Genomic DNA, 27,310 nt, shown 5'->3' with positions numbered 1-27,310 from the left:
TAGCCATCCAATCACAGAAGCCGTCTTACTAACCAATGAACGCTGTAAGTTTTTTTTTAGTGGGCGGAGTAACCAAGCTTATAAAAAGTCCGGCTGGTAACGCAAGCGCGCAGTCATCTTGGATGAAGGGAGGCTAGTGGTGACCGGGAAATGGGTAAGGGAGAGGCCTAGTGTGCACGACGTTTACGACTTGCTGACCTTTACTGCTGAACGCTTTCCTGCAGCTGATAATCTCGTATAAGTGATGGAGAACGACTTGGTTCTGGCAGTTGCAGGCCCTGGTGTGGCTGAAAGCAGCTGTGGCGCCTCCAGACGGGCTCAGCAGTGATACTTACACGTGTGCTGCTCCTTATGTGGTCAGGCATACAATAAAGCCTGCTGTTATGTTGTATTTCTTGTCTCTTGTTGCCATGGGAACTCTAAAAAGCTGATAAAGTAGGGACCGTCGTTACCACCGTCCAACTAGTGATTGTGTAGTCGCTTTGTGTTTTTGATGGCGAAGTGGATGGATGTTTGCGGTGCAACTTGAGGGTCTTCTTGTTGGACCAGTGGTTTGCATTGTCAGTCCATACGGTGATGCAGAACTGGTTGCAAAATCTTAATTTATTTTTAATTTTTTTTTTTTTGTTTTAAAGTGATTGTCCATTAAACTTGGTTCAAATTCAGTCATTTGACCCAGTTCTGCGACTTTGGAGCTTTCACATTGCATTTAGTCACACACTAAGGCTTACGGCTGAACGGGGGACATAACGGGATTCTGACATATGCCCTGATGGGGCGATAGACTATAATGATGCGGTCAGAGCGACCTTGCGCTCTGCCATGCATAATTTTCGAGCGTATACTCCTAGAGGTGGACATTCAGAAGTAGTGGGTGTCCGTCTTCACTAGAGGTATACGCCCAAAAATGATGCATGGCACAATAGACGTTCGCGCTGTCTGCACCGTTAGTCTATGACCTTATAGGCGCGTATGCCCGAATCCCGTTTTGCGGAGGGCTCAGACGTAAGCCCCGACAAGGCCACCAATCGTGTCCCTAGATGCAATGTGAAAGCCCCAAAGTCAATCTCCTGCCATAAGGGCAGCTTCCTACCTTCCGGTGTCTGCAGCTCTTCTTTTTCTTACCCATTGTCATGACGTGACTAATGGGTATTGTCGTGCCAGGTCGGCTAATCTAAAGAGCCGCAGATGCCGAGAGGTAGGTGGCAATTCTCAAGACTCCCATCTGAGGGCCCAAATTGATCGGGTCTTGTGAATCGATTTGCATCAACTATATTGTCCAAACGTACTATAAAATGAGTAAATTTGTTAATCCTGGTATGACAATTCCTTGTCTCATCGTGTGTCATACGTGGGATGTGAACGCTGCAGACAATATACTGACTGTAGCGGTGATGTATTGATGCCGCTGAAGGCATCGCTGTAAGCATTGATTACAGTGCTCCCATTTGTTGAACAAAAACCAGCATGGACATGTCAGTCCTGCAAATTGCCTCTTCAGAGAGGAAGATGACTAGAACTTAAGTGTCACCTATTGGAAGTAGCATTTCTAAAAGCCAATATCGACCCTTTAACGAGCGTTGCCATATGACTTGGGATAAAAGCCAAACAAATATCTCAATTTGCAGACATTGTGTTTTGGGGTGTTACCCCTCATTAGTGCAAAGTGTGAGATCTAGTTTGGCTGGGTGAGCTGTCTGACCGGCATCCAAGGGGTAATGTTTCTCCTTGTGGAGAGTGACGTGCCAAGGCTGTCATGCCAACATCAACCCTGGAACAGCAGAGCATACTAAGCTATTACTGCTTGTTAAAGGTACATTTAAACTTGCTAATTGTGCTCATTAAAGGGAATTTGTCATCATGGTGCTCCCCTTCGCAACTAGCTATACGGTTAGGTAGCTTTTATAACATCTGTGGCTCCTATATTGATAACATGTTTTTCCTTCACCCATGACAGAACACCTAATATATGGGTGCTTTCATGGGTTCTGGAAAACCCAGCTACCGGTAAGTAACCTTGGTGTTTTCCTTTCACCCATGACAGCACCCATATATGAGGTGTGCTGTCATGGGTTCTGGAAAAACCGGATACCTGTAAGTAACCTTGGTGTTTTTTTATCAATAAGCAAATAAGGCTGCAAGTGCTCTGGGCGTGCTTCTGGACTTATGTTGAGTAGACAGAGGCTTGGGAAGTGCATACTTACAGCACTTGTGGCCTGATTTGCATTTTAATATAACTGGATAATTTGATTGAGGTTCACATTTTTTTAAAAAGGTGTGGATTCACTACCTGATCATATAGGCAGTTTGGGTAGGTAGGGGAGCATAAATTACTGTTAAACTATTACTGTTCAGCTACATACAAAGCTGATGGTCAATTAATAACCTTTTTATAGACAGGCCGACTGCACTTCCATGTGCATAGAATATCATTATTTTTTGGCAGCACTTGTCCTGTTTGCCCAGGGCAATGTGCTGCCGAGAAAGGCACAAAGATCATTTCATAAGATGAACGAGCATATTGCATGTTCGTCAGTCAATTGGTAGCCTGTTTCGACAAGACGATTATTTGGTAATGAGCATTCCTAGGAACTCCTTTAGCCCATTTTCAACAAGTGTAAATACACTTCAATCGTCTAGCTTTTTAAATTGTATTTAATTAAAATGTTAAGGGTTATTCCTTTCACTATTCTCATCTTTATGTATAAGTTACTAATACACTTCTGGCTCATGCTCAGCATAGGAATATTTTGTGTAAAGTCTTAAAGGGGTTGTCTACTAATCGGACATCCCCTTCTCAATCCCTATGTTTCCCCCCTGAAAAATAACACTTCTACTCACCTCCATTGCAGGCTTTTGCGGCTCACTGAAACATAGGAATTCAGAAGGGATTGTCAGAGTAGTGGCCAACCCTGTTAATTGTAGTTTGCAAACCACTCAATACACGGTTGTGCCCATCTAGTCTGCATGTGACCGCATGTATGCAAATCACATACTTGCAGTCTTTGTTCCGGCACCAGAGAATCCTCACAACGTTCAGTAAGCGTTCTGTGAGGATACACAAGTCTGCAGACAGTGACTGCAGACTTGTAGCCTACAGCCAGACAACCCCTTTTTAAGACTGTTAACCATTTACCCTCTTACATTACACCATGAAAATTAGTGACATTGACCCCTACACTTCCTTCTTCCTCTTATTGCTTTCAAATATTTTTTTCCTCTATTTTCTCTTAAGCTTTTGGTTGGAATCTGGAGAAAAATAGTAAAACATGTTTCTATGTTCCCAGACTTTTCTCGGAAAAGAAAACGCAGTCGCTGGAACTATGAAACTCAAGACCAAAAGATGATCATTCCCGGGATGCCAACAGTAATACCGCCAGGCCTCAGTCGTGAACAGGAGCGAGCATATATAGGTAATGTCAGGTTTCCTCTTTCACCTTGATTGATTTTCAAAGTGTTAATCTTTATATGACAACAAGTGTTTTAGTGTTTAGTTTTCAGATATTCTCATAAGCATAATTCCATTCAAGAACAGGTTTCGTTTTAGTAACCAAATGTTTTGTTTTTGTTTTTTTTATAAGGTGATACCTTGTAATTTCTTGACTGTTTGAAAACACACAAGTTTAGTTTACGATTATTTTAGTTGGTCATGTGAGAATATGAAGGCAAATGTGAATTTAAACTAGAATCCAACACCAGAATGGTTATCATATATTCCTATAACTTGATGAGATTCACAAAAACTGTGGGTAAATTATACAGAAATTCTGTGTAGTAAAGGTACCGTGCAAGTAGCCATCAAGTGAATTGCCGACTGTGTACGAAGTGATCTTACGGATCAGAGCAAGACCTTCTCTTAGGGTATGTGCCCACGAAGCATTTTCCAAGCATTTATGCTGCGGAATTTACGCAGCGTAAACGCTTGGGAAACGCTTGGTAATCCGTCCCCAATGACAAGCCGCAATGTCGATGCCCATGCTGCGGATTTTTCCGCAGCATTTATGCTGCGCTCAAAAATCCGCAGCATGTCAATTTTGCGGACACGCAGCGTAATCGCCGCCATTGACTTGCATTGGACCGCGTGACAGCCGCATCACTGCATCTGCACAAGCGGATATCACACGGTTAATGTGCGGATGGTACCCAGGTCTGGAAGAGAGGAGACTCTCATCCTCACCTGGGTACCATAGAAACTTTAAAAAAAGAATAAAAAAAAAAAAGATTATACTTGCCTTCCGATGTCCTCCCGGTGTTTTCTCCCCTCCGTCTGGTCTGCTCTATGGGTCGCGGTGGTGTGAAGGACCTGCCATGACGTCATTGAGTCATGTGACCTGTCACATGACTCAATGACGTCACCGCAGTGCAAGAGACCGGACGCGGCGGAGAAAACACCGGGAGGACATCGGAAGGTAAGTATAATCTGTTTTTTATTTTTTACCACTCTTATTCATTTTTTTTTTTTTTTAATAAGTAACTTGGTCAAACTACTATAAATCCATGTCGGCTGCATGGATTTATATAGTGTGAACAAGTTGTCAAGCACTTTTCCAAGTGATGCTAAAATCGCTTGGTAAAGTGCTTGATAACCCTCATGCAGAAATGCATGCAAAAACGCTTGACAAACGCTTCTGCCTGGTGGGAAAAACGCATGTAAAAACTGCATGCGTTTTTCCTACCAGGGAGAAGCGGAAAAAATATGCAGCATTTCTGCATCGTGGGCACATAGCCTTAGCCCTGCTCTTCCCTTTGGACTTTGAGTTTTCATCTTTTTAAATGAGTAAGGGTATGTGCACACGGTGTGGATTTGCTGCGGTTTTGACGCTGCTGAATTTCTGCACCATTTCCGCACCTAATATGCAAATTAGGTTACTGTGGTTTTTGGTGTGGTTCTGCCGCATGCAGATTTTGATCCGTTTTTTATGCATGCATTTTTCATGTTGAAATTAGAGAATAGGTTTTTTTTTTTTTAAGCAAACTTTATTGACCGCTGCGGAAACGCACACAAAACACACCTGCGGCTTTTACGCATGTGGATTTTCCTTATCTAATGCCAGTCTATTGGGAAAATCTGCATGCGTTTCCACAAGAGAGAAATAGACATACTGCGGATCTGAACAATGCACCTCATTTCAGTTTCCGCAGGTGCACAAAAACGCATAGTGGGCATGGGATTTCTAGAAATCCCATCCACTATGCTGTAACATCTGGCCGCTGCAGTTTTGATGCAGCATAAAAACGCAGCGGCAAATCCGCACCGTGTGCACATACCCTTAGAGTGATTGTTTAAAGAAGCAACTTTGCAATTTACAGCTTATTAAAATTCCTCTCAATTCCCAAGAATTGATTCTGCAGTCTGAGATTGCAAGCTCTTTGCTTTAAAGGGGATAGCTACTACTAGGACAACCCCTTCTCAATCTGAGTGTTTCCCCTTTTTAATATTAAAACCCTTATACTCACCTCCGGAACCTTTCCAGCAGTGTCGGGACTAGACCAAGGCTCACGTGAGGTTATGTACCTTGTACTCAATCAGCGCTGGATTCACTGTCCCCGCCTTCGGACGTATAAGTAATCAAGAGAAAGGCAGGGCTGGCTGCTCACGATGTATTGACTAATTATACATCTAAAGGCGACTTTGAAGCCGGTGCTGATTGGGCGCTGAGCTTGCGTGACGTAACGTAACAACCTCACATGAGCCTCGGCAGAACAGTGCCGGCACAGGAGATGAGTATAAGGGTTTTTATATTAACGGGGGCAAACAGAGATGGAGGAAGGGGTTGTTCTAGTAGTGAACATCTCCTTTTATAGCTTGCAAGTGCTTCTCTGGAGCTGAATGAATCTGGCTTGCTTTAGTCCCCCTGAGATCCTCAGATGGTGCTAAGCTGCGTTTGCTTTCAGCATGGGAGAGCGCACAATTTTAACCAGCAGTTCAACCTTGCCATTGATTTGATCAGTCAGTCTTCAGGAGCACACTGACCCATTACAAGCAGGAAGTGGGGGAAACCTGTGCCCCTGAACACAAAACTCGAGACAGAGCCCCTTCATGGGGGAAACCTGTTTGGAAACAATTCTTTTTCAAAAATAAGTTAGCACAGTGATCCCCTGATCACTTCGGGTTCAGCATTTTCATCTCCCCAAGTTTTAAAGTCAGTAGATTTTAAAGGGATTTTTGACCCCTATAAACTTTTGCGAGTGGTTATGTAAGAAGCCACACTCGTACTCTTCTAATTTTTCACATTTTAGTATTATTTAGTAGGACTGCAGAACCACCGAATCACAATTGAGCTCTATGGGCTGTCAGGATAATGCACAAAAAGAACCTTTCACTGTATTTTATTTATTTAAGCAGAGAACCTATTTCAATTGACTCTGCATTACATGCATATTGCTGCATGTAAATTTCAGATTTGGAACACAATTACACAGGCAGTATTTAAAATAGTAGGCAGGTGACTGAAGGCACAGTGACCTATCAGAAGGTAGACATAGGAATACATAAGCAGAGTACAAGATAAAGGCTGCCCGAAGCATGAGCATATCATTATCTCAGAAATGAAAATAAAGATTATACAAGAACCACGAGACTGATTTAATCAAGCAAGGTATCATATTAATCAGTGTAACGGCGCCCACCTGACAGTGTATGTGGTTTACTAAGCACAATCCTGCTGACAGGTGCGCTTTAAAGACTTAAATGGGTATTCTGGTTGCAAGAAGCCCTACCCATTCACAGGAGATTTAGGCTATGTGCCCACGTTGCGGAAATGAAGCATATTTTTTACGCTTCTCCCTGGCAGGAAAAACGTATGCGGATTTTACGTGCGTTTTTCCCGCCAGGTAGAAGCGTTTGTCAAGCGTTTTTGCATGCATTTCCGCATGCGGGTTAACAAGCGCCTTTCCAAGCGATTTTAGCATCACTTGGAAAAGTGCTTGACAACTTGTTCACACTATATAAATCCATGCAACCGGCATGGATTTATAGTAGTGTGACCAAGTTAGTTAAAAAAAAAAAAAGAATAAGAATGGTGAAAAATTTAAAAAAAAAAGTAGTTTATACTCCCCTTCCGATGTCTTCCCGGTGTTTTGTCTGCTCCGTCCGGTGTCTTGCACTGCTTGCGGTAGTGTGAAGGACCTGCGGTGACGTCATTAAGCCATGTGATGGGTCACATGACTCAGTGACGTCATGGCAGGTCCTTCACATCAACGCGAACATTGCAAGAGACCGTCCCGGAGCAGACAAAACACCGGGAGGACATCGGAAGGCGAGTATAAACTTTATTTTTTATTTTAAATTCTTTTTTTTTTTTTTTTTTTACAGTTTTCTATGGTACCCAGGTCTGTATGAGAGTCTTCTCTCCTCCAGACTTGGGTACCATCCGCACATAGAAACGCATATAATCCGTGAGTGCAAATGTACAGACACGGATTATATGTGTCTCAATGCAAGTCAATGGCGGCGATTACGCTGCGTGTCCGCAAAATTAATGGACATGCTGCGGATTTTTGAGCGCAGCATAAACGCTGCGGAAAAATCCGCAACATGGGCATTGAAAATGTGGCTTGTCATTGGGGACCACGGGGGGGCGGATTACCAAGCATTTCCCAAGCGTTTATGCTGCGGAAATTCCGCAGCATAAAGGCTTGTAAAACGCTACGTGGGCACCCAGCCTTATAGATCTCCGACTGATTAGAACGTCGCTGCTCGGCCAAAAGGGGAATGCTTGACCATCATTACTCATTCACTATGGGACTAACTGAGAACACAGTATGTCTCTTTACTTTCTGTTAGTCGAATAATTAAATGAGTATTCCCATGTCAGAGATCTTATTAGCTAATACCTCCAATTAGAAATTTAGTATAGTTCTTCTCATTGGTTATGTTACTTACCCACATAGTGACAGTTGTTAATGGTTGTAACCATGGATACCTAAGCTACTGCAATGCCCTGCACATGGGGTAAGTGACATAGCTAATGAGAAGAACTATACTACATTTCTAATTGGAGGTTTTTGCTAATATTACACCTGCTACATATTGGGATAGAGTCTTAGAGACGGGCAGTTGAGCATGAGCACTGCTGCTCCATTCAGGTGGGGACAAGTGACCAGTAATGCTGACTGGCAGTGCTAAGCCATCAGACCCCACCAATCTGGATGTTCTCACCTATATTTTAACATCCTGTACACACTAGAATAACATTGAACCGGGCTAACTGAGCATGGCAGCTTCCAAACTGATCACCTGATAGATAATGTTGGGGTAGTGAGATCAGGTTGGAATTTAAAGTTTCATTTCAAACACTTTTTTGTTCTCCCAGAAGATGAACAACTGATGACGGAGCCAAGTTATGGTGCCAATGCTTGGCTGAGCCTAATGTTAATTTTGGAGAGTACTTGTTTGGTCAATGGCAGTCTCCTGTACGGTCACGTTTATGCCGGGTTTACAAGGCCTTACCCAAACTTGGATCGGTCACATCAGTATTGCGGACCCGTGCAAGACCAAATTAGTCCCTGTTTTCATACCGACCGTCAGTCCTGATGATTGGTTATCGGTTCCGTGTGCCGTCCGTTGAGCGCGCACGCAGCATATTGACCACATCTGCTTGTGTGAAGGAGAAGCCCTTTACTCTGTTGCCGGCTGGTACATGATTACATTTTCTGGTGTTGGTATTCTTACGATTTGCTTATTATAAAGTTAGTAATATCTAATATTTTAATTAAATTGTGGCTACATTTTGGGATTGATCTTATACTAGATGTTATATTGCATAGTCTTCGTTATGGATCTTGTTATATGACAGCCCTTTTACTGTCTGGGGTGGAACCAGCCAAATTTTAGTTCTATTGGGGTAAAAATAAAATTCCTGTTGAGAATTTCCTGTTTATGGTTAAATGTGTGAAACAGGTAAAATAACCCTAACCAATTGACAGCCATGTATGAGATTTTTCAACTTTTAACACATTCTTTTCCGGTCATAACTTTGTATTGAATCAAAATGTTATGGGTTTGATTTTTCTCCTTTTTGGGTTTTGTAACAATTTTTTCCCGTTCCTTTTGTTTTCTAACCTGCTTTCTTCCAGTTCAACTACAAATTGAGGATCTGACTCGCAAGCTTCGCACGGGAGACCTGGGAATACCCCCTAACCCAGAAGACAGGTTGGGATACCCCCTCCGCTCGCTTGTCACCTGACAGTAACCGTTTCTTCTTCTCTTGGGCTTGTTAATATAGTAATCTGTATATTTTGTGATCTATGGCATGTGAGCAGGGTTTCCATTTTTCACTTAGTGGAATTATCTTGTGCTCTCCAAACATTGGAAATATTACATTTCTATTGAATAGTCATAGTAAAATTAGAAACAAAGTGTGCACAGAGCCTGATAACATTGAGGTTAATTTCTTCATGGATAACCTATGGTATGTTAGCCTTGGGGTTGCAAATGTGGTATTTGTTTTGTCTGCGAGAGATGTGACTCTTCCAGCGCTGCTCCCTGCTTTGCTCCGGGTGATTGACATGTGAATCACCTGGCGCGAAGCAAGGAAAAGCTGACGTCGGGGTAGTCGCTTTGCTCCCTATAGTCCCCAGGTGGCTTTTCAAACTGTTTTCTCTAGTACGCCCGAACATTTCAGAGAAATGCAGACCTGGCTGCAATCGCGTAGGCAGGCTCTAATTTATGCTGCCTGTGGTTTGGTCCGTATGAACAGATTTGACCGCCTTTTAAAAGGGAGTGGTCATCCTAAAATTGCAGTCCAGGCTGCAGGCAGAATGTTTATAGCGTTAGTGGGAGGTGAGTAAATGTATAGTTTTCAGTATAACATATTTTTTCTTCATTTAAACCTGTTCTTTGTGGGATTTGTGGTCCTGTGGGCAGTCCTATAATTGACTGACAGCTATCTCTATATGTACATTTATGCAAAGAGTGCTGTCACTGCTAGGACCGGCCACTGGATTGAAAACCCCAGAAATAGCAAAGGTATAAATGATGGAAAAACAGGTTATGCTGAATCTTTTCCCACAAAACGATATATCAATCTGCTCAGTTCCCCCTGCTCTATAACTAAATGTGCCTGCAGAAAGGACTGCATTTTCATGATGGTCAGTTCACTTTAGGCTGTGTATCCGGGATACCCAGAAACGAGGATTTTTATTTTTTTTTTGCTGATTGTCTTCAAAATGTATCACCATTTCCTTGAGACATTTTGAAGACCAAGTACATGGATTCCTTTTAATGAGAAATTCTTATAATGCAGTACTTGATTCCAGCTCTGTACCCTGCCAAGATAGTTTTTTACCTTTCTATGGTTATCCCAAATGTTTCATGAGAATCCAGCACCAATCAGGTCTAACTAAATTCAGATTAAAGAAATTTTAATAAATTGTGGAAAATGTGCATGTCTTCATTAAAGAAAAAATTAACTTGCGTAAAAAAACAAAAATTGTTAGTTTACAAAGTCATTTTTAAAAATTGATTAAAACTGCCATTTAGAGGATGGGATTCACAATTTCTCATTTTAATAGTCTATAAATCGCTGACGTACCCACTTAGCAGAATTCATGTTGAAATAAGCAGTGCTGCATGAGTTAGTCTGTCACCACAGAATGACTGTACAAACCAAGCTCAAGTGTGTGTGCCTTCCAGCAGGTCAGATACTAATTTTAACATGACAGGGTCCCTTTCAGAACCATCTAACGAACCCCAGTTTCCAATTGGACATTTATATCGTCAAGTTTTCGGTTTTGTTTTTATCATATGCACCGCTGTCAAAGTGGAATTGTTTTCTACAGATTCACGCTAGGGTCTAAGTGGTTGACTTTCTTCTTTCTCCAAACTGGAATAGAGATTTACAGGCCATGCAATGCCCCCTGTGAAATAAAATGTTACCTCTTCAGAGAGGAAAAGGTCGGTGTCTCTAGTGCCTCTATCCCCATTAGGGGTCTGCTTTGTCCTATTCATATAAGGTAAGGCTCTTATAGGGTTGAGATTAACCTTTAGGATTTCTGTCTCCAGACTCCGTTCTTCCTCTGTAACGAGGAGATTTGTTTTGAGTCTGTAACAAGCAACCAGATATCTGCATATAGCTGTAAGGCTGTGTGCCCACGTAGCGTTTTTCAAGCGTTTACGCTGCGGAATTTCCGCAGCGTAAACGCTTGTTAAACGCTAGGTAATCCGCTCCCCATGGTCCCCAAGGGGATTCCGCAAGTTCTATGCCCACGCTGCAGATTTTTCCGCAGCGTTTATGCTGCGTCCAAAAATCCGCAGCATGTTCATTAATTTTGCGTTTCCGCAAGCGGAATTGCCTTATGCAATGCATTAAAAACGCAAGGCAATTCCGCATGCGTTTTTCTGGGAGAGGACATGCGGAAATGAAGCAGAAATAGCCTAAGGCTATGTGCCCACGTAGCGGATTTGATGCAGAGCGTTTTTGCCTCTCTGGCTGAAAAAAAACGCATGCAGATTTACATGCGTTTTTTCTGCCAGAGAAGCGTTTTTACATGTGTTTTCGCATGCGTTGTTTTTACGTGTGTTTTCGCATGCGTTGTTTTTACGTGTGTTTTCGCATGCGTTGTTTTTACGTGTGTTTTCGCATGCGTTGTTTTTACGTGTGTTTTCGCATGCGTTGTTTTTACGTGTGTTTTCGCATGCGTTGTTTGTACGTGCGATTTCGCATGCGTTGTTTGTACGTGCGTTTTCGCATGCGTTGTTTGTACGTGCGTTTTCGCATGCGTTGTTTGTACGTGCGTTTTCGCATGCGTTGTTTGTACGTGCGTTTTCGCATGCGTTGTTTGTACGTGCGTTTTCGCATGCGGCGTTTGTACGTGCGTTTTCGCATGCGGCGTTTGTACGTGCGTTTTCGCATGCGGCGTTTGTACGTGCGTTTTCGCATGCGGCGTTTGTACGTGCGTTTTCGCATGCGGCGTTTGTACGTGCGTTTTCGCATGCGGCGTTTGTACGTGCGTTTTCGCATGCGGCGTTTGTACGTGCGTTTTCGCATGCGGCGTTTGTACGTGCGTTTTCGCATGCGGCGTTTGTACGTGCGTTTTCGCATGCGGCGTTTGTACGTGCGTTTTCGCATGCGGCGTTTGTACGTGCGTTTTCGCATGCGGCGTTTTTAACACTTTTCCAAGCGATTTTGAGCATCACTTGGAAAAGTGCTTGACAAGTTGATCACACAATATGAATCCATGCAACCGGCATGGATTTATAATGTGTGAACAACTTAGATGCTTTAAATGCTGCATCTATAGTAAAAAAAAACAAACAAAAAAAAAACAAACTGTATATTCACCTCTCCGGGGCCGCCGGAGAGGTGAACATACCGGTTTTGTTTATTTTTAACTTTATTTCTTTTTTTCACCGCATGGTAGCCAGTATGAAGAGGAGTTGTAGTCTCCTCTTCATCCCAGGTAGCACACGCACTGCGATTACGCTGCGAATCGCGGTAGAAATGGTCATGCTGCATTTTGCAAAGCAATGCGAATTCGGCGTGCAAATTAGCGCATCATGTGCACATCCGAATTCACATTGCTTTGCATGGCAGACTGTTTTACAAGCGTTTTCGCGGACGTAAAAATGCGGCAAAAACGCTACGTGGGTACATAGCCTAAGCGTCTTATCTCCCCTGAGAACAAAAGGAACAGGCGTATAGATCCGTACTACATAGTAACATAGTTTTTAAGGTTGAAGGAGGACTAAGTCCATCTAGTTCAACCCATAGCCTAACATGTTGATCCAGAGGAAGGCAAAAAAAAACATGTGGCAAACACCAAGCTCCACATTGGGGAAAAAATTCCCTTCCCGACTCCATACGACAGACTAGTTCCCTGGATCAACGCCCTATCAAGGAATCTAGTATATATAACCTGTAATATGCTTTTCAAGAAAGGCATCCATGCCCTTCTTAAATTTTAACAGTGAATCACTCATTACAACATCATGCGGCAGAGAGTTCCATAGTCTCACTGATCTTACAGTAAAGAATCTGCGTCTGTGATTATGATTAAACCTTCTTTACTCCAGACGTAGAAGATGCCCCCTTGTCCCCGTCTCAGGCCTCATAGTAAAAAGATCAGTAGAAAGGTCTTTGTACTGTCCCCTCATATACTTGTACATAGTAATAAGACCCCTAAGCCTTCTTTTTTCCACAGTAAATAACCCCAAGTGTAATAACCTGTCTTGGTATTGCAGACCCCCCAGTCCTCTAATAACCTTGGTCGCTCTTCTCTGCACCCGCTCTAGTTCAGCTATGTCTTTCTTATACACCGGAGACCAGCACTGTACACAGTATTCTAAGTGTGGTCGCACTAATGACTTGTATAGAGGTAAAATTATCTTCTCCTCATGAGCATTTATGCATACTGCCTGGCCCTTCTCTTTATTGACATACTCTTGGGAAAGAGTCAAGAGGAGCATACAAGGTAAAAAAAAAAAACAAAAAAAAAAATCTGGAATAACAAAAGCAATAGGGAGACCGAATGCAATGGTACTCACCTGGTATGGTTGTGTGACCACAACCATTAAAAAGCTCAAGGCTACTGCAGATCCATGGCTAAGATAACTAAAATGGAGTGATATGGTTAATTCTGCGCTGCCGGTGGTCAGAGATGGAAGAGAAACGGTATCCAGGATTGCAGTTTGTCAACGCGTTTCGAAGTTCCAAACTTCTTCAAGACACATTGTGGTTTGTCCTGATGAAAAAGTTTGGAACTTCGAAACGCGTTGACAAATAAACCTCTTTCCTGGACACCGGCAGTGCAGAATTAACGGTCATTCCATTTCAGTCGAGAGGAGCCTATGCACATTGGATGGCTGCTTCGTTCATCTGACTTTAATAGCCTAGTCTTTTGTGCTTTTCTTTTTCTCCCATGGGAAAAAAAACAACTTTCCAGACATGAGTCTGGATAAATTAGTCTTTTATGGACAATATTTTTTTTTATATTTTTTTTGTCTTGTATTTTAGCCTAAAAATGTTTGTAATCCGGTTTTAATAATGAAAAAAATAGCTGTCTGGTACTTGCAGGCTTTTTTCCCTGCACATTGCTGGCTGCAGCTGTTAGTGAGCCGTTCTGACAAAGTTTAAAACTTTTTTTTTTCCCCACACTCCCCTGCTGACTTAGGCTAAGTGCCCACAATGCAGAAATGCTGCGGAGCGTTTCTGCATCTCCCTGGCAGAAAAAATGCATGCGGATTTTACATGTTTTTTTCTGCCAGGTAGAAGCGTTTTTCACATGCGATTTCGCATGCAGGTGTCAGGCGCTTTCCAAGCGATTTTAGCATTACTTGGAAAGTGCTTGACACCTTGGTCACACTATGTAAATCCATGCAACCGGCATGGATTTATATAGTGTGACCAAGTTACGATGCTGCAAATGCAGCATCAATATTAAAGTAAAAAAAAAAAAACAAAACATTATACTCACCTTCCAATGTCCCCGATCTCCTTCTCCGGTGCGTCCGGTGTCTTCGGCGGCTCGTGGTGGTGTAAAGGGACCCTTCCATGATGTCATTTAGTCATGTGACAGGTCACGCGGCCGCCGACGTCAGCGGTCGCGTAGCCTGTCACATGACTAAATGATGTCATGGAAGGGTCCTTTTACACCACCGCAAGACACCGACGCACCGGAAAATTTATTTTAATTATTTTTTTAACTACAGGTACTATGGTACCCAGGTCTGGAGGAGAGTCTCTTCTTCTCCAGACCCGGGTACCATCCACACATTGAATCGCATAATATTCGCATGTGCACATGTAGTCATGCGGATATTATGCGGTCCAATGCAATTCAATGGCGGCTAAAACGTAGCGATTCCGCAAAATTAATGGTAGTGCTGCAAATTTTTCCGCAATGATAATCCGCAGTGGAAATTTCCACAGCATGTGCACAGCACATGAGGATTATCATTGGGAAACATGGCAGACAGCTTAACATGCATTTTTAATGTGTTTCCGTGGCGGAAATGGTGCCTCGGAAACGCATTAAATCCGCATCGTGGGCGTGCAACCTCATGATCACTTGAAAGTGGAACGTTGGGCTGAATTTTTAATGTAGTCCTAAACCAACCGAGGGGCTCAGAAAGATAAGTTATGAACTCTGTCCGAACAAGCTCACTCACTGACTGTTAACTCATTCTTCAGCCAGTAATGTAGAAGCCAAATGAGTCAAAATTTTTAATGAAACCCAGTTGCAAAGTTTTATTTTTATCCCTAAGATACGTGCATCTAGGTAAAGGAAAAAAATGCCAGAAAGGGCAATAAAGTACAAAAGCTATGCTAAGTGTGCACAAGGCCAATAAATCTAAATTGTTCTGGAGAGCAAGCAGATTTCCACTAATTGAGTTATTTGTTATGTCAAAAGTATGAGAGTTTTGTTTTCACCGATGGTTGCCTGATCTGTTTTTTTTTTTTGACCCTCGACATATTTACTATCTTGTCACTTTAAGCAGCTTTGATTTAAACTGTTCAATACTGTTAAAAGGCAGAAAAATCTATGGACGAGTACAGCACAATGTTAAAAGCACTACAGGCCAAACCTGTACGTAGTTATGCGGAGTACATGGCCCGTGGGGGGCGGTGGATTCTCGACAGCACTTTTTGGATGTTTGTCATGCTCTCCCCTCTCAGCCTGTACTCTAGACTTCACACGATCAGTTTTGCCCGTAGCGTTCCTTTTATAATACAAGACTAGTAATCAGAGTTCTTACAACTTTAGTTTGTGATGGTTTAATCCGCGTGTTAAGATTTTCATGTAGGCTAGCGTACGAACATATTTTCTGAGCTTTGATTCCTTCGCCATAATGGAAAGGTCTTCACAAACTGCTCATCATTGGGTCACCGCTGACTATGGGTCCCACATGAGGGCAGCTCTTGGGATATTCCCTTGTTCTCCATTCACACCTTGGCATAAATAGAAAAAGTTAGCTAATTTGGGGTCTTTACAGATGGTCTTGTATGTTAACCCCATGACTCAAGGATGTATTGAAGCTCATTTACTGCCATTACCCAATATCTCGACATCAGTGGAGTCCTGTCCAGATGTTGTGGTAGATTGGTGCCACTCATTTATGGATTCAGTACCTTAACCAGTAACCATTTTCTTTATTTTTTTTTCCCCTAGTCCAATTTCTTCATTTCAGTGTCCTTTTCTTTTCATGGTCACTTATGTCATTAGTTGAGAAGTTTTCTAGGGCATATAATCCATATACAGCTGGTTTGTTATACCATCTTAAAGGGACTCTGTCACAAAGGTTTTTGCCACCTAATCTGAGAACCGCATAGTGTAGATTGTCAGAATCAATGTGTCACTTACTAAGCTGCTTATTACAGTTTTGATAAAATCACTGTTTTATCAGCTGAAGATTATCACAAGAGAATGAATAAACTTGCTGCTAGGTAGTCCAGCCACGCCCCCACCACTGATTGGCAGAGTACACAGAAAACTGCCAATCAGTGCTGTGGGCGGGGTTATACAGAGCTGCTAGAACTGCAACAGATAAAACGGGAATTTTATCAAAACTGTAGCAAGCAGCTCAGTAAGTGATACATTGCCGGAATCGGGGTCTCTGCTCCTACATCATGCTGCTCTCAGATGGGGTTGTAAAAAAAACAGGTGACACATTTCCTTTAACCTACCCTGTTCTTCTCAGCTCCTACTTAACTCACCATTGGTTTTGTTTTAAAAAAAAAAAAAAGAGAAAAAGCAGGTATTAGAGAGATCAACACTTGTCTGGTTAAAAGCCTTTACACTTTTTAAACAGGTTTTAAAACATTGGGCCCAACATAAAAAGGTTTGTGAGCAGATATGAATTAATGACTGTTTTTTTTTTTTCCTCAATGCAACCCTCAAAGAATTAGGCTGTGTGCCCACGTAGCATTTTTCAAGCGTATATGCTGCGGAATTTCCGCAGCGTAAACGCTTGAAAAACGCATGGTAATCCGCACCCCATGGTCCCCAATGGGATTCCGCAACTTCTATGCACATGCTGCGGATTTTTCCGCAGCGTTTATGCCGCGTTCAAAAATCCGCAGCATGTCATTTAATTTTGCGTTTCCGCAAGCGGAATTGCCTTAGTTCAATGCATAAAAAACGCAAGGCAATTCCGCATGTGGAAAACGTGTGAAAAACGCGCGAAAAATGCTCGAAAAATGCGCGATAAACGCGTGCGGAATTCTGCATGCGTTTTTCCGGGAGAGGACTTGCATTTATGCAGCAGAAATTTTCTGCTTCATAAATGCTACGTGGGCACATAGCCTTAGCATTTTCGGCTAAATATTTAACCATATTTACAGATTTACCCTGCAGACTTTCTCTCTAGTCAATAGTGACTTTTTTTTTTTTTTTTGCCCAAACGTTCTTTTTATCCCTTTCCTGCTCATCAGTGTCTGATCGTGTGCAGGCGCCATGGGATCATCTACCTGTAAAATCTCACAATATGTTGATTACCGTACTTTCAATATTTAAAAAAAGTGAAAATCGTTTCTTAAGGAAAAGTGATGGAAATGCTGGGACTTAATGAAGAAGTCTGTCAGTTTCCTTACAATTTTTTTTCCCAAATGCTTCAAACCCAGTTTTTGACCTGGATGTCTCCAATGTGCATACTGTGAAAGCAGCGTGCAGAGTTCACCTATAACTTAGAATAGAAGGCAGAGACTCCAGTAATAGCGCCAATAACTGACTGTTTTCCCAGGAAATTAGTAATCTATTATAATGTTCAGCGGATGTGGATACAGTGATTGAAGCCGTTTTTTTTTTTTTTGGGGTAATAGACCACAAAAAAACTTAGAATGTAAAAATACACTTAATTGGTTGGTTTTGGGTAGTGTTTTCAATCACTACCATATTTATGGAGTATACCCAATATATCTGCTGTTGACAATGTAGCGTGCCACGGTGGATTTTGGTACCTCTGCAATATTGGAAATGTATTTTATTTGTGCAATGTTAAAGAATCTTTAAATCATTCTTTGAATATTTTGTGCTTTGAGGCATTTTTTTTGATCCCTTGTTTTTTTGCTCGCTCCGTGCAGGTCGCCATCTCCTGAACCCATTTATAATAGCGAAGGGAAACGTCTTAACACACGAGAGTTCAGGACACGTAAGAAGCTGGAAGAGGAGCGACACCACCTTATTACTGAGATGGTTGGGTTGAACCCAGAGTTCAAACCACCGGCTGATTATAGGTAAGTTATTTAAGGTTTGTTAAACTTGCTATTGGTCAATCTTAAAAATAGAAGAGAAAAAACTCACTTACCAGATCACTGCAATTTCTTTATATTACTGCCTATCTCCTTACTTGACCACTGCTGCCAATCAGTAACCACTGACGGCTGCACTGACTTTGTCCGAGCTGGAAGCTCATGTCGAAGCACTTTGCAGTCAGTTAAGCAATGTTCTAATTAGATTTGATTAACCATTTTTTTCATCATTTTGCTGCTGCAGGATGTATTTAAGTCTTTTATGTCTAGATTTTCATGGCTTTCCTCCACCCCCCCCCCCATTCTTTCTCTTGGAGTGAGAGGAATTTACAAAAATGTAGTGAGTAGTGAAGAAAGCATGTAATGTCTCGAGGAGGGCAGAGAAAACAGGATATAGGTAAGGCTGAAAGCACATGAAGAGGTATTGAGGCAGGATAGAAGCTTTGCTGATATGAGCAGATGAAGACTGCTGGTTTCTCCCGGATACACGCAGACCTAGGGAGAGGGTAAAAATGAATAAAGGAATGAAAATTGCAGACTGAAATTTAAATAGAATTTTGTTTTTACATGTTAGTGGGTTAACTTTAGATGATAAAATTACATGTCAAAGGTGTCCATACACTTTAGAGGACCTGTCACTTGCTCAAAAATTGAGTGAAATACCTTGTAAAAAATCCCTGAGCTCCATTGATTTTGCCATTTTTTTTTATCCCCATTTTGTGCTGTCACTCCATTGTAGATATTTACATTTGTTCTGGAATGCATTATGTGAAATCTCTGCTTGTAGTCCAATTGGGAGTTTCTTCAGAGTCTTCTCTGGGGGCGTGTGCTTTCAACCCTACTTCCCCAGACCCTGCCAATCACAGCTCTGCACTGACTGAGACTGCTAGATCTGCTGCTGGGCTAAGCTGTGATTGGCTGCGTCTGGGAGGGAGGGGTGACTTCACACTCCCAAATAGGAAACTCTGAAGAAATGCCCAGTTAAACTGCAAGCAGAGATTTCACATGCTGTGCTCCAAAAGCAACAAATGTGAATATCTCTGCAACGGAGCGACGCCGCGCAAAACTGAAAAAAACCTGGCCGAATCGGGACAACTTGGGGATTTTTTTTTACAAGGTATTTAACTCAATTTTTTTTTGAGCAAGTGACAGGCTCTCTTTAGGGATTTGCCTTTTCCTTGAATCCTCAAGAGTGTTCTTATTGAAGGTGGTCACAATACAATGACTGTCTTCATTTCTCATATTTGAGGATAGTGCACAGCTAATATCTCACATCTGAAAGAATTAAATGTCTAAACTGTGTTAGCGGCATCCTAACATTTAAGGAATATTATCTGCACCCCCCACGCAGCCTATTTTAATGTTTCATCTGCTTATGTTTTGCAGACCACCTGCTTCTCGTGTAAATGACAAGGTCATGATCCCACAGGATGAATATCCGGAGATTAACTTTGTTGGGTTACTCATCGGCCCCAGGTAATGCATTGATTTCTGTAGATTTGCTTTATTTTAGGTTATTTTTGGCTTAATTGCCTTTTTTTAAATTTAGGGGTAACACCCTAAAGAACATTGAGAAGGAGTGCAACGCAAAGATAATGATCCGCGGCAAAGGTTCAGTGAAAGAAGGCAAAGTGGGACGCAAAGATGGGCTGATGCTTCCAGGGGAAGATGAGCCACTACATGCTTTGGTAACTGCGAACAACATGGAGAATGTCAAGAAAGCAGTAGAACAGGTAAGTGTTACTCAAATACTGTTGTAATTGGGAACGTTCAATCATTTGCTGGACACCATTCACACTAAAGAAGGTAATCCCTTCTACTCCAGTCTGGGAAAACTATGGAGCCTCCTTTACATAGGGATAATTTGGGGTGTTGGTGTCAGCTCAATTTCTTACTGATTAAGCCTGTGATTAGCTGCAGCGGTCAGGTGACTAGAGGAGTGCTTCATCGGAAAACATCTAACAATGTGCTCTCATGGTGTGTATGGGTGATTGTACAAACTAGCTCATGCCTTAGAGTTTGTACGACATATTTTTGAGAACTGGGCTATGAGCTATATCTATCACTCTTTTTAAAACCTACTGCAGTAAAGTGAGAGTATTGTTGTTTTTGGCCACTAGATGTCAGTACAACACAATGCTTGATTAATGGCTGCTGTGAAGATGAAGGTTTTTAGTTACAGGGAGTCCAAATGTATCCGTGTCATTTACTGGCTTTTGGGGTTTATTTAAAATGTGTATTGCCCAAAAGAAAAAATTTTTTTTATTGTAATTGTTTTGTCAGTTATTTTGTGTCTGCGCATACCAATTATGCCAGTAAAGAAAAATACTATTGAGCTTTTTAGGCAGAAAAAAAAAACACTAATTGAGAATTGTGCTACTGCTGTGGCTCACTCTTTAGGTTTCTGCCTTCCATACTACAGGTCATGAGTTTAAGACCCTTCATTGACCATCTACAATAAGATGCTGCTCATTTAGTGTATTCATAGAGCCAAATTGTAAGATAAACGTCTCTTACCCAAAATGTGCTGTGACTGGGGTTCTACATCAGGATTGGAGAGCTTCAGCAGTGTACCTGATTGTAAATGGGAAGTGGTTTCCCGGGATAAAAGCGGCTTGTTTGGCTTGCTTCCACCGCGGCGGTCACGTGCTGCTTTTTTGTGGTCTCATCTGCGTTGTGCCGGGACTCGGACTCTTGTGCACATGTCGTACATGCAGAATATCCTGCTGCCTTTGTGGGTTAGGGAGGATCTCTTACATTTTCCACTACTGAAGTTACTCTGCTCTACGTGTAGCTGACATCACAAGTTACCTGAAAGTCAGTGATCGATAAGTAATTGAGCACCACCTTCACTCTCCGCCTGTACATTCATATGAGCTAATTTGCCTTTCATCCCTTTTTTCCTCCTAGATCAGAAGTATTCTCAAGCAAGGGATTGAAACGCCAGAAGATCAGAACGATCTCCGCAAAATGCAACTGCGAGAGCTCGCTCGGCTCAATGGTACTTTGTGTGACGATAACAGGTTTGTTCTGTCTTTTTTTTTTTTTTTTTTTTTTCTTTTCCCTTTTTTTTTTATGCAAGTTTTTTGCTTCTGTTTTATATTCATTATTTCCACTTCTAGGATCCTGCGGCCATGGCAGAATACAGAAACTAGAAGCATCACCAATACCACCCTGTGTACAAAGTGCGGAGGGGCCGGACACATCGCTTCAGACTGCAAATTTACAAGGTGAAACATGAAACATAACATAATACTGATCACTTTTATCAATCACTTATTAATGTTACAGATCGCACCACCTTTCTCCACCTGTAATATACGTGTATTTCTGTCTAGTGTCCAAGCCCGCCCTGGAGAGCCCCAGTCAGCACAAGATAAGGCAAGAATGGATAAAGAATACCTTTCCCTTATGGCAGAACTCGGAGAAGCCCCAATACCTTCTTCTATAGGGGGCGCAACTGGGCCAACACATAGTCCTATTCAAGGGTCACCAAGACCAACTGGCATGATGGCTAACCAGACACCCGTGGTATGTAGACACTATGGAAGTTGTCAGTCCGTTGAACACTCTCTAAAACTTTTTATGAATTCATATGTGATTGTTCATGCTGATTCTTAACATCGTACATGGTAATTGATCTGAGGATCAGCGGTGTAGAACTGACTGGCTTGTTTTATACAGGAAACTTGTAGATGCCCAATGTTATAGGGATTTTCCTAAAAGAGAACCTATTACAGACCTGTTTAAGTTGGCACATGCTAAATAGTAGGATATTTTCTGTAGTAACATGGATATGAAACCAGGAAGATAAAGAAACAAGACAGAAGAAGGATCAGCACCTTCAAAATGTGGTGCTGGAGAAGGATGTTATCAATACCATGGATGGCAAGAAGAACAAACAAATCAATTTTGTAACAAATCAAGCCAGACATGTCACTCGAAGCACTTGCCTACTTTGGACACATCATACGAAGAAGGCAATCACTGGAGAAGGACTTCATGGCCGGAAGAATAGACGGAACAAGGCGATGAGGAAGACCAGCAACCTGATAGTATCAAGATAACTGCAGAGAATACCCTGGTGGACCTATCTAGGCTGCACAAGATCGATCTTCCTACAGAACATTCATCCAAGTCGCCATTGCTAGAGATTGAGTTGAAGGCTGTTGTTGTTTAATAATATTTAGTAGGAAGATGTGCGATGTACAAATCCTTGAAACCTTAGAGATGGACTTGCGTGGCAAAAACGACCACCCACTGGGAGACCTACTCCAACCTATAGCTTTAAGGAGCAGTTAATAAAAAAAAAATTTAAAGGCTACCTATTTTACTTAATATCCAGTTTCCTCCTAACATATGCAGCAGATGGGTGGAGGTCTCAGCATGCTAGATCCCCTCCATCAATCATTCAAAGGTCATGGGGTATTGTAGAGTGCTGCTCATCTGACAGAACCACCGAGCTTCTGCATGAGTGTGCATAGTGGTGTATGGGGTCAAGAGTATGAGCTGCAGAATTTTAATATTTTGTTTTACCAATAGGCAGGGATTTAAAAAAAAAACAAAAAACTAAAACTCCATTGATTGGCAGAACATGTTAAAAAATGACTGCATATTAAATAAAACAAAATAGGTACTCCTTAAAGGGGTTGTCCAGGCTTGGGGTTCGTCTACAGTTACTCTGACTGCAGACTTATGAATCTGCATACTGCGCGCTGTCCCGATTCTTTGGGAGCGTGTGTCCTTAAGCAGGGCTGTGGAGTTGGTAAGCCAAACCACCGACTCCTCAGTTTCCAGAACACCGACTCCACGACTCCCTCATACATGATAAATTTACTGTAGCACAGATTCATCTCAGCTAAAAGTCTAGACCCTTAGATCAGGAATAGGGAGACATTTATAGGACATTTCATAACTTTCCCAAATTCTTATGAAAAAATATTCCCCACAAACTGCATTGAACTACTGTACGCAATTTATTATATATTTTAGGAGTTGGAGTTGGTCCATTTTATACAGACTCCACCAAAATGGACACGGACTCCGACTCCTCAGCCCTGTCCTTAAGTATGCAATTCACATGTGTGCAGTCAAGTGTATTGAGCCAGGCTGGACTCGCCTAGTAGGAATGTGGCGCATTCCCGTATGTAATCTCATTGGAGAATCCTGACAGCATGTATTGTGCACGCTGTGAGGAATTGCAAGTCTGCAGTCACATAGTAACTGCAGACTAACCCCAAGCCTGGACAACTCCTTTAAAGTAGGTTCACCATAGTAGTAGAAATAATGCACCAAAAGTAAATACAAGTTTATAAAAAAAACTGGATTAAATCTAAATTTCTATCACGCAAGCAATTGAAACCACGAAGATTAGAATTACATTGCCTTTAAAGTTACAATGTCGCCTTGTGGTTCTTGCATTATCAGCATCTTTCCTGGTGAAGGCTGTAAGATGTATATCTTCTTACAATGCCTTCTGTAGGAATTATGACGATAACTGACTTATAGTGAATTAATGGTTTTGATATTACGTTGTGTTGAACCCCCCGGTGATCTATTCTCTGGATGGGGTGCGGATTTCTGTTACGACATATCATATTTAGGTACATATGTTTGTTTTCTCTTAGCAGAGCCGACTGTCTTGGCTGGCAACTGATCGACCCTTCCCGTCCCTTCATGGTGCCCCTCATTCCTTTCCTCACCAGATGGGTGGTACAGGAAACGGTCCTCTACAGCACAACCCTGCAGGACCGCACCCCCACTGGATGCAGCCTCACCCAGGAGCACATCCACATGGTCCTCATCCTATGGGTAAGGACTTGATTGAGAACATGAAAAAACAGTTCTAGAAGATAGTCCTACATTAATCTAATCGATTTTCGTTCACCTCCAGGTCTCTTGCACTCTCACCCTATGGGTTTGATGGCGCCTCCACCCCCGCCACCTCCAAGTGGTTCTGCACACTCTTTACCTCCTTGGCAGCAGCAACAAAATACAGGTGCACCACCCCAACCTGGAGCTCCTCTACCTTGGCAGCAAAGTAAGTAATGGTTGAGTCAGTTTATTACAAATGTTACACCATTGGCTTTTACAGGATTTGTTTCCATGCATATTCCTGGCTGCAGAATGAACGGAGACTCCGTCAGTGAGCTTATTCTGACGGAGAGTTTGTAACTTTTTTATTTTAAACACTAAAGTATATGGGGAAAAATACAGATTGGGTCATCTGTTATGTCATCCATTAACTGATCCATTTGCAAAATGATCTGTAGTCATACATTTGAAGGGGTTTTCTGGTTTTGAAAAGTTCTGTTCCCAGTTGCAGATTTAAAAAAAAAAAAAAATTGCTTTACAAACCGTCCCTGAGCGAAGCACAGCCTACACCGCTGCTCCAGTCTGTCTGCAGTTTTGATGTTCTATCAACAGTGCTGCAGACAATCTGTGAGCTCAGCAGCTTGTGCAGTTTACAGTCAAGAAATCTGCTAAGCTCAATGATTAGCTACAACGCTGTCGTTTTGGCCGAGACTCTGCGTTGGATCCGGAGGGCTTTTTTTGTTTTTTTTACAATCTGCAGGGCTGATTCTTTCTAAAACCAGTGTAAAATAAATCTGACTTTACAATTACTTGTTATTTAAGTTGTCCCCATTTTATAAATTTTTATTAAATTAGACTTTTTTTTTTTTTTTTTTTTAGGTTCTCAAAACAACGCCACTGGCTCAGCGTCCCTTCCTCTCTGGCAGCAGCAACAAGGCGCTGCCTCTGCTTCATCTAACAACGCCATCCAGTCAAATGCCTCCCTTGTGCCGCCTCCTCCCGGCGTTCAACCGCCCCTTCCTCCAAGTGCTCCGCCGCCTCCACCACCTCCTCCCCCTGGATCCTCTGGCTTTCTCTATGCTCCTCCGCCTCCTCCCCCTCCACCCATAGATCACTCCAACTATGTGACTATGATGGGGATGGGGGTCCCCGGGATCCCCCAGTTTTCTTTGCCTCCTGCCCCTCCACCACCTCCTCCTCAAAACTAAATTTACCCCCTTCAATTGATAAGTTGCCGGGCACTTTGCCTCACATATTAGAACTCTGCACAGTGGACAAATGTCTCCACTGAAAGAAAGCGGCTGAGGGTCGGCATATATAACTTCTCGAATTTACGAACATGTGTTTGTCAGGTCATCAATTATTTTGTAGTAGATTAAAGGAAACGTCAAAGGTTTTCTACGTCACATTAAGATATTAAATTCAGATCAATGTTGCATTCTGATTTCAGCCGCTCCGAACGGTAAATGTGAAAAGTGCGCAGATTAACAGCACAAATACCATAAGTTTAGATAGAAATCCCGACTACTTTTCTAGCTGGTCCCACCCTGTGGAAATGTCACTAACCTTCATTTCTCCACTGCCCAAAAGTGCTTTACCGTGATCTTCAGTCCTTTCTCTCTAGACATATTGGTTAATGCTCTAGTGATGACGAAAATCGTCTAGTTGTGTCCGTGGTGTCGAAGCACCTAGCGTCTGTCCTTTTTTCCCCGATGTGATTTGCAAGTGGATGCAGAGTTCTGTCTGTCTCTAAAAGGCAGAGGCTGTTGCATATAGATAAAGGGTCTATTTTGCACCCTCTTGCTTTTTTTTTTTTTTTTTCTTTTTCCTTGTCTGACTCTGTATAAAGCTTATCTTGTATTAAAAACCTTTTTTTAAAAAACAAAAACAAAATGTCCTCAAGGTTAATTACAGTACTGATTTGTTATTCAAAATGTTTTGTAAAATCTAAGAACTTGCAGCTAGAAGCATTAACCCCTTTCTGACGTGAGACATATCCATACTTCCCTGTGGCCTGGTATTTATTGACCAGGGACATATGGCTACGTCTCAGCGATTTTGTGCTCGCGGAGGCCCTTCGTGCTCGATTGCTGCTGGGTGTCAGCTGATTTTGACAGCTGACACCCAGCACTCAGTGCCAGGTGTGGTGCCCGCACTGCTCCCATCACTTTAACCCGATAAACGCTGCGATCGCAGCATTTAGTGTGCAGGCAGAGGGAATAAAGCCCCTCTGCCTTAGAAACGGAGACCCTGCGACGTCATCGCGGGGTCCCGATCGGTGCCATGGTGACCCCATGTTGTCATGACGACATCCAGGTCACCAGAGCTAGGAAGTTTGGTGGATCATGCGCAGTACATGATCTAACAAGTTTGCCCGTCAGTGCAGCACTTTCTGTATAGTATAGGAATGCTCCTGCATCCCTATACTATACAAGCGATCAGCCTGCAATTAGTGAAAGTCCCATAGTGGGACACAGTGTAAAAGTAAGAAAGTGAAAAAAACGTAAAAATATTTTGGTTTGTTCATTCTGCTTCCCAAAGATCGCAGTAAGGCACGGCTCACATTTATTCTGCGCTGAGCGCTTACACCGGGTTCTCCGTGTAAATCTCTGAAATGCGTGATTCAGACGCAACCCCCGGCAGAAGATTTCCTATAATGAGGCAGATAAAGGCACTGTGCATGCCGTCTGGCCTATGATCTGTCTGTCCGTCTTTTTATTAGGCATGCATAAAAGTGCTGTCGCCTAGTTTTGTGTACTTCTGACAAGGACAACGCTGAACAGAGGCCAGATGGGGTCCAGAGTAACTCTGCTGCCTTATTATAGTGAATGGATACTTCGGGGGTTCATCTGAATCACATCACTCTGAGATTTAGATGGAAACCCTGATATAAGTGCTCAGCATAAAGTGCAGGGTAAATGTGATCCCAAATGTTACGTAAAATGTCCCCAACAAAATCTTCTACTCAATCCACGAAAAAAAAGCAAGTCCCCATTCAGGTCTGTCATCAGTTATCCGAAATATAGGGGCGTCCACATTACTGATGGCACAAAGGCTCTGGAAAAGCACCATGGTTCATCGACCCCCAAAAGAAATTGAGCAAATTCTGTGTTCCCAAATCAAAATGCCCCCCTCCCTTCTGAGCTCCAGTGTGTGCCTAAACCGCAGTTAGCGTTCACATGTTTTGCATTTCTGTAGCGATGAGAGCCTGCCTAATTTACGGGTGCATATCTCCAGAAGCATGAGCTGGTCACTACAATGTACTGGTCACTACAACAGCAATTTGCAATTTTCACTCAGCAACATCC

General features: G+C 42.4%; 1 protein-coding gene across 3 annotated transcripts; it reads left to right on the top strand.

Moving 5' to 3' along the window:
- On the top strand, positions 1 to 25,446 carry LOC141173853 (splicing factor 1-like). 3 transcript variants are annotated; one of them, XM_073658350.1, is made up of 12 exons: positions 1 to 154; positions 3,288 to 3,413; positions 9,079 to 9,154; positions 18,021 to 18,173; positions 19,575 to 19,664; positions 19,738 to 19,921; positions 21,099 to 21,211; positions 21,311 to 21,418; positions 21,527 to 21,719; positions 23,819 to 23,999; positions 24,082 to 24,228; positions 24,882 to 25,446. In XM_073658350.1, the coding sequence occupies exons 1-12, from the start codon at positions 151 to 153 to the stop codon at positions 25,208 to 25,210; spliced, it is 1,704 nt and encodes a 567-aa protein (XP_073514451.1). In that variant the 5' UTR covers positions 1 to 150; the 3' UTR covers positions 25,211 to 25,446. The 3 variants fall into 3 exon arrangements, with proteins under 3 accessions (XP_073514451.1, XP_073514450.1, XP_073514452.1); XM_073658349.1 differs by having other exon boundaries at positions 23,816 to 23,999; XM_073658351.1 differs by lacking the exons at positions 1 to 154; positions 9,079 to 9,154 and having other exon boundaries at positions 3,286 to 3,413; positions 23,816 to 23,999.
- The last annotated feature ends 1,864 nt before the right edge of the window (positions 25,447 to 27,310 follow it).

Source organism: Phyllobates terribilis, unplaced genomic scaffold, assembly GCF_046119375.1.
Source record: "Phyllobates terribilis strain yellow unplaced genomic scaffold, ASM4611937v1 Scaffold_13__5_contigs__length_258822181, whole genome shotgun sequence".
Lineage (NCBI taxonomy): Eukaryota > Metazoa > Chordata > Amphibia > Anura > Dendrobatidae > Phyllobates > Phyllobates terribilis.
The sequence above is the reverse complement of the archived record's forward strand: the minus strand, read 5'-3'. Positions and strand labels throughout refer to the sequence as shown.

Bases quoted from the DNA above. Each gene is read 5' to 3' on its own strand.
- LOC141173853 (XM_073658349.1), top strand. The intron at 21,212-21,310 runs GTTTGTTCTGTC...TTCCACTTCTAG, and splicing joins ACTTTGTGTGACGATAACAG to GATCCTGCGGCCATGGCAGA. The intron at 24,229-24,881 runs GTAAGTAATGGT...TTTTTTTTTTAG, and splicing joins TCCTCTACCTTGGCAGCAAA to GTTCTCAAAACAACGCCACT.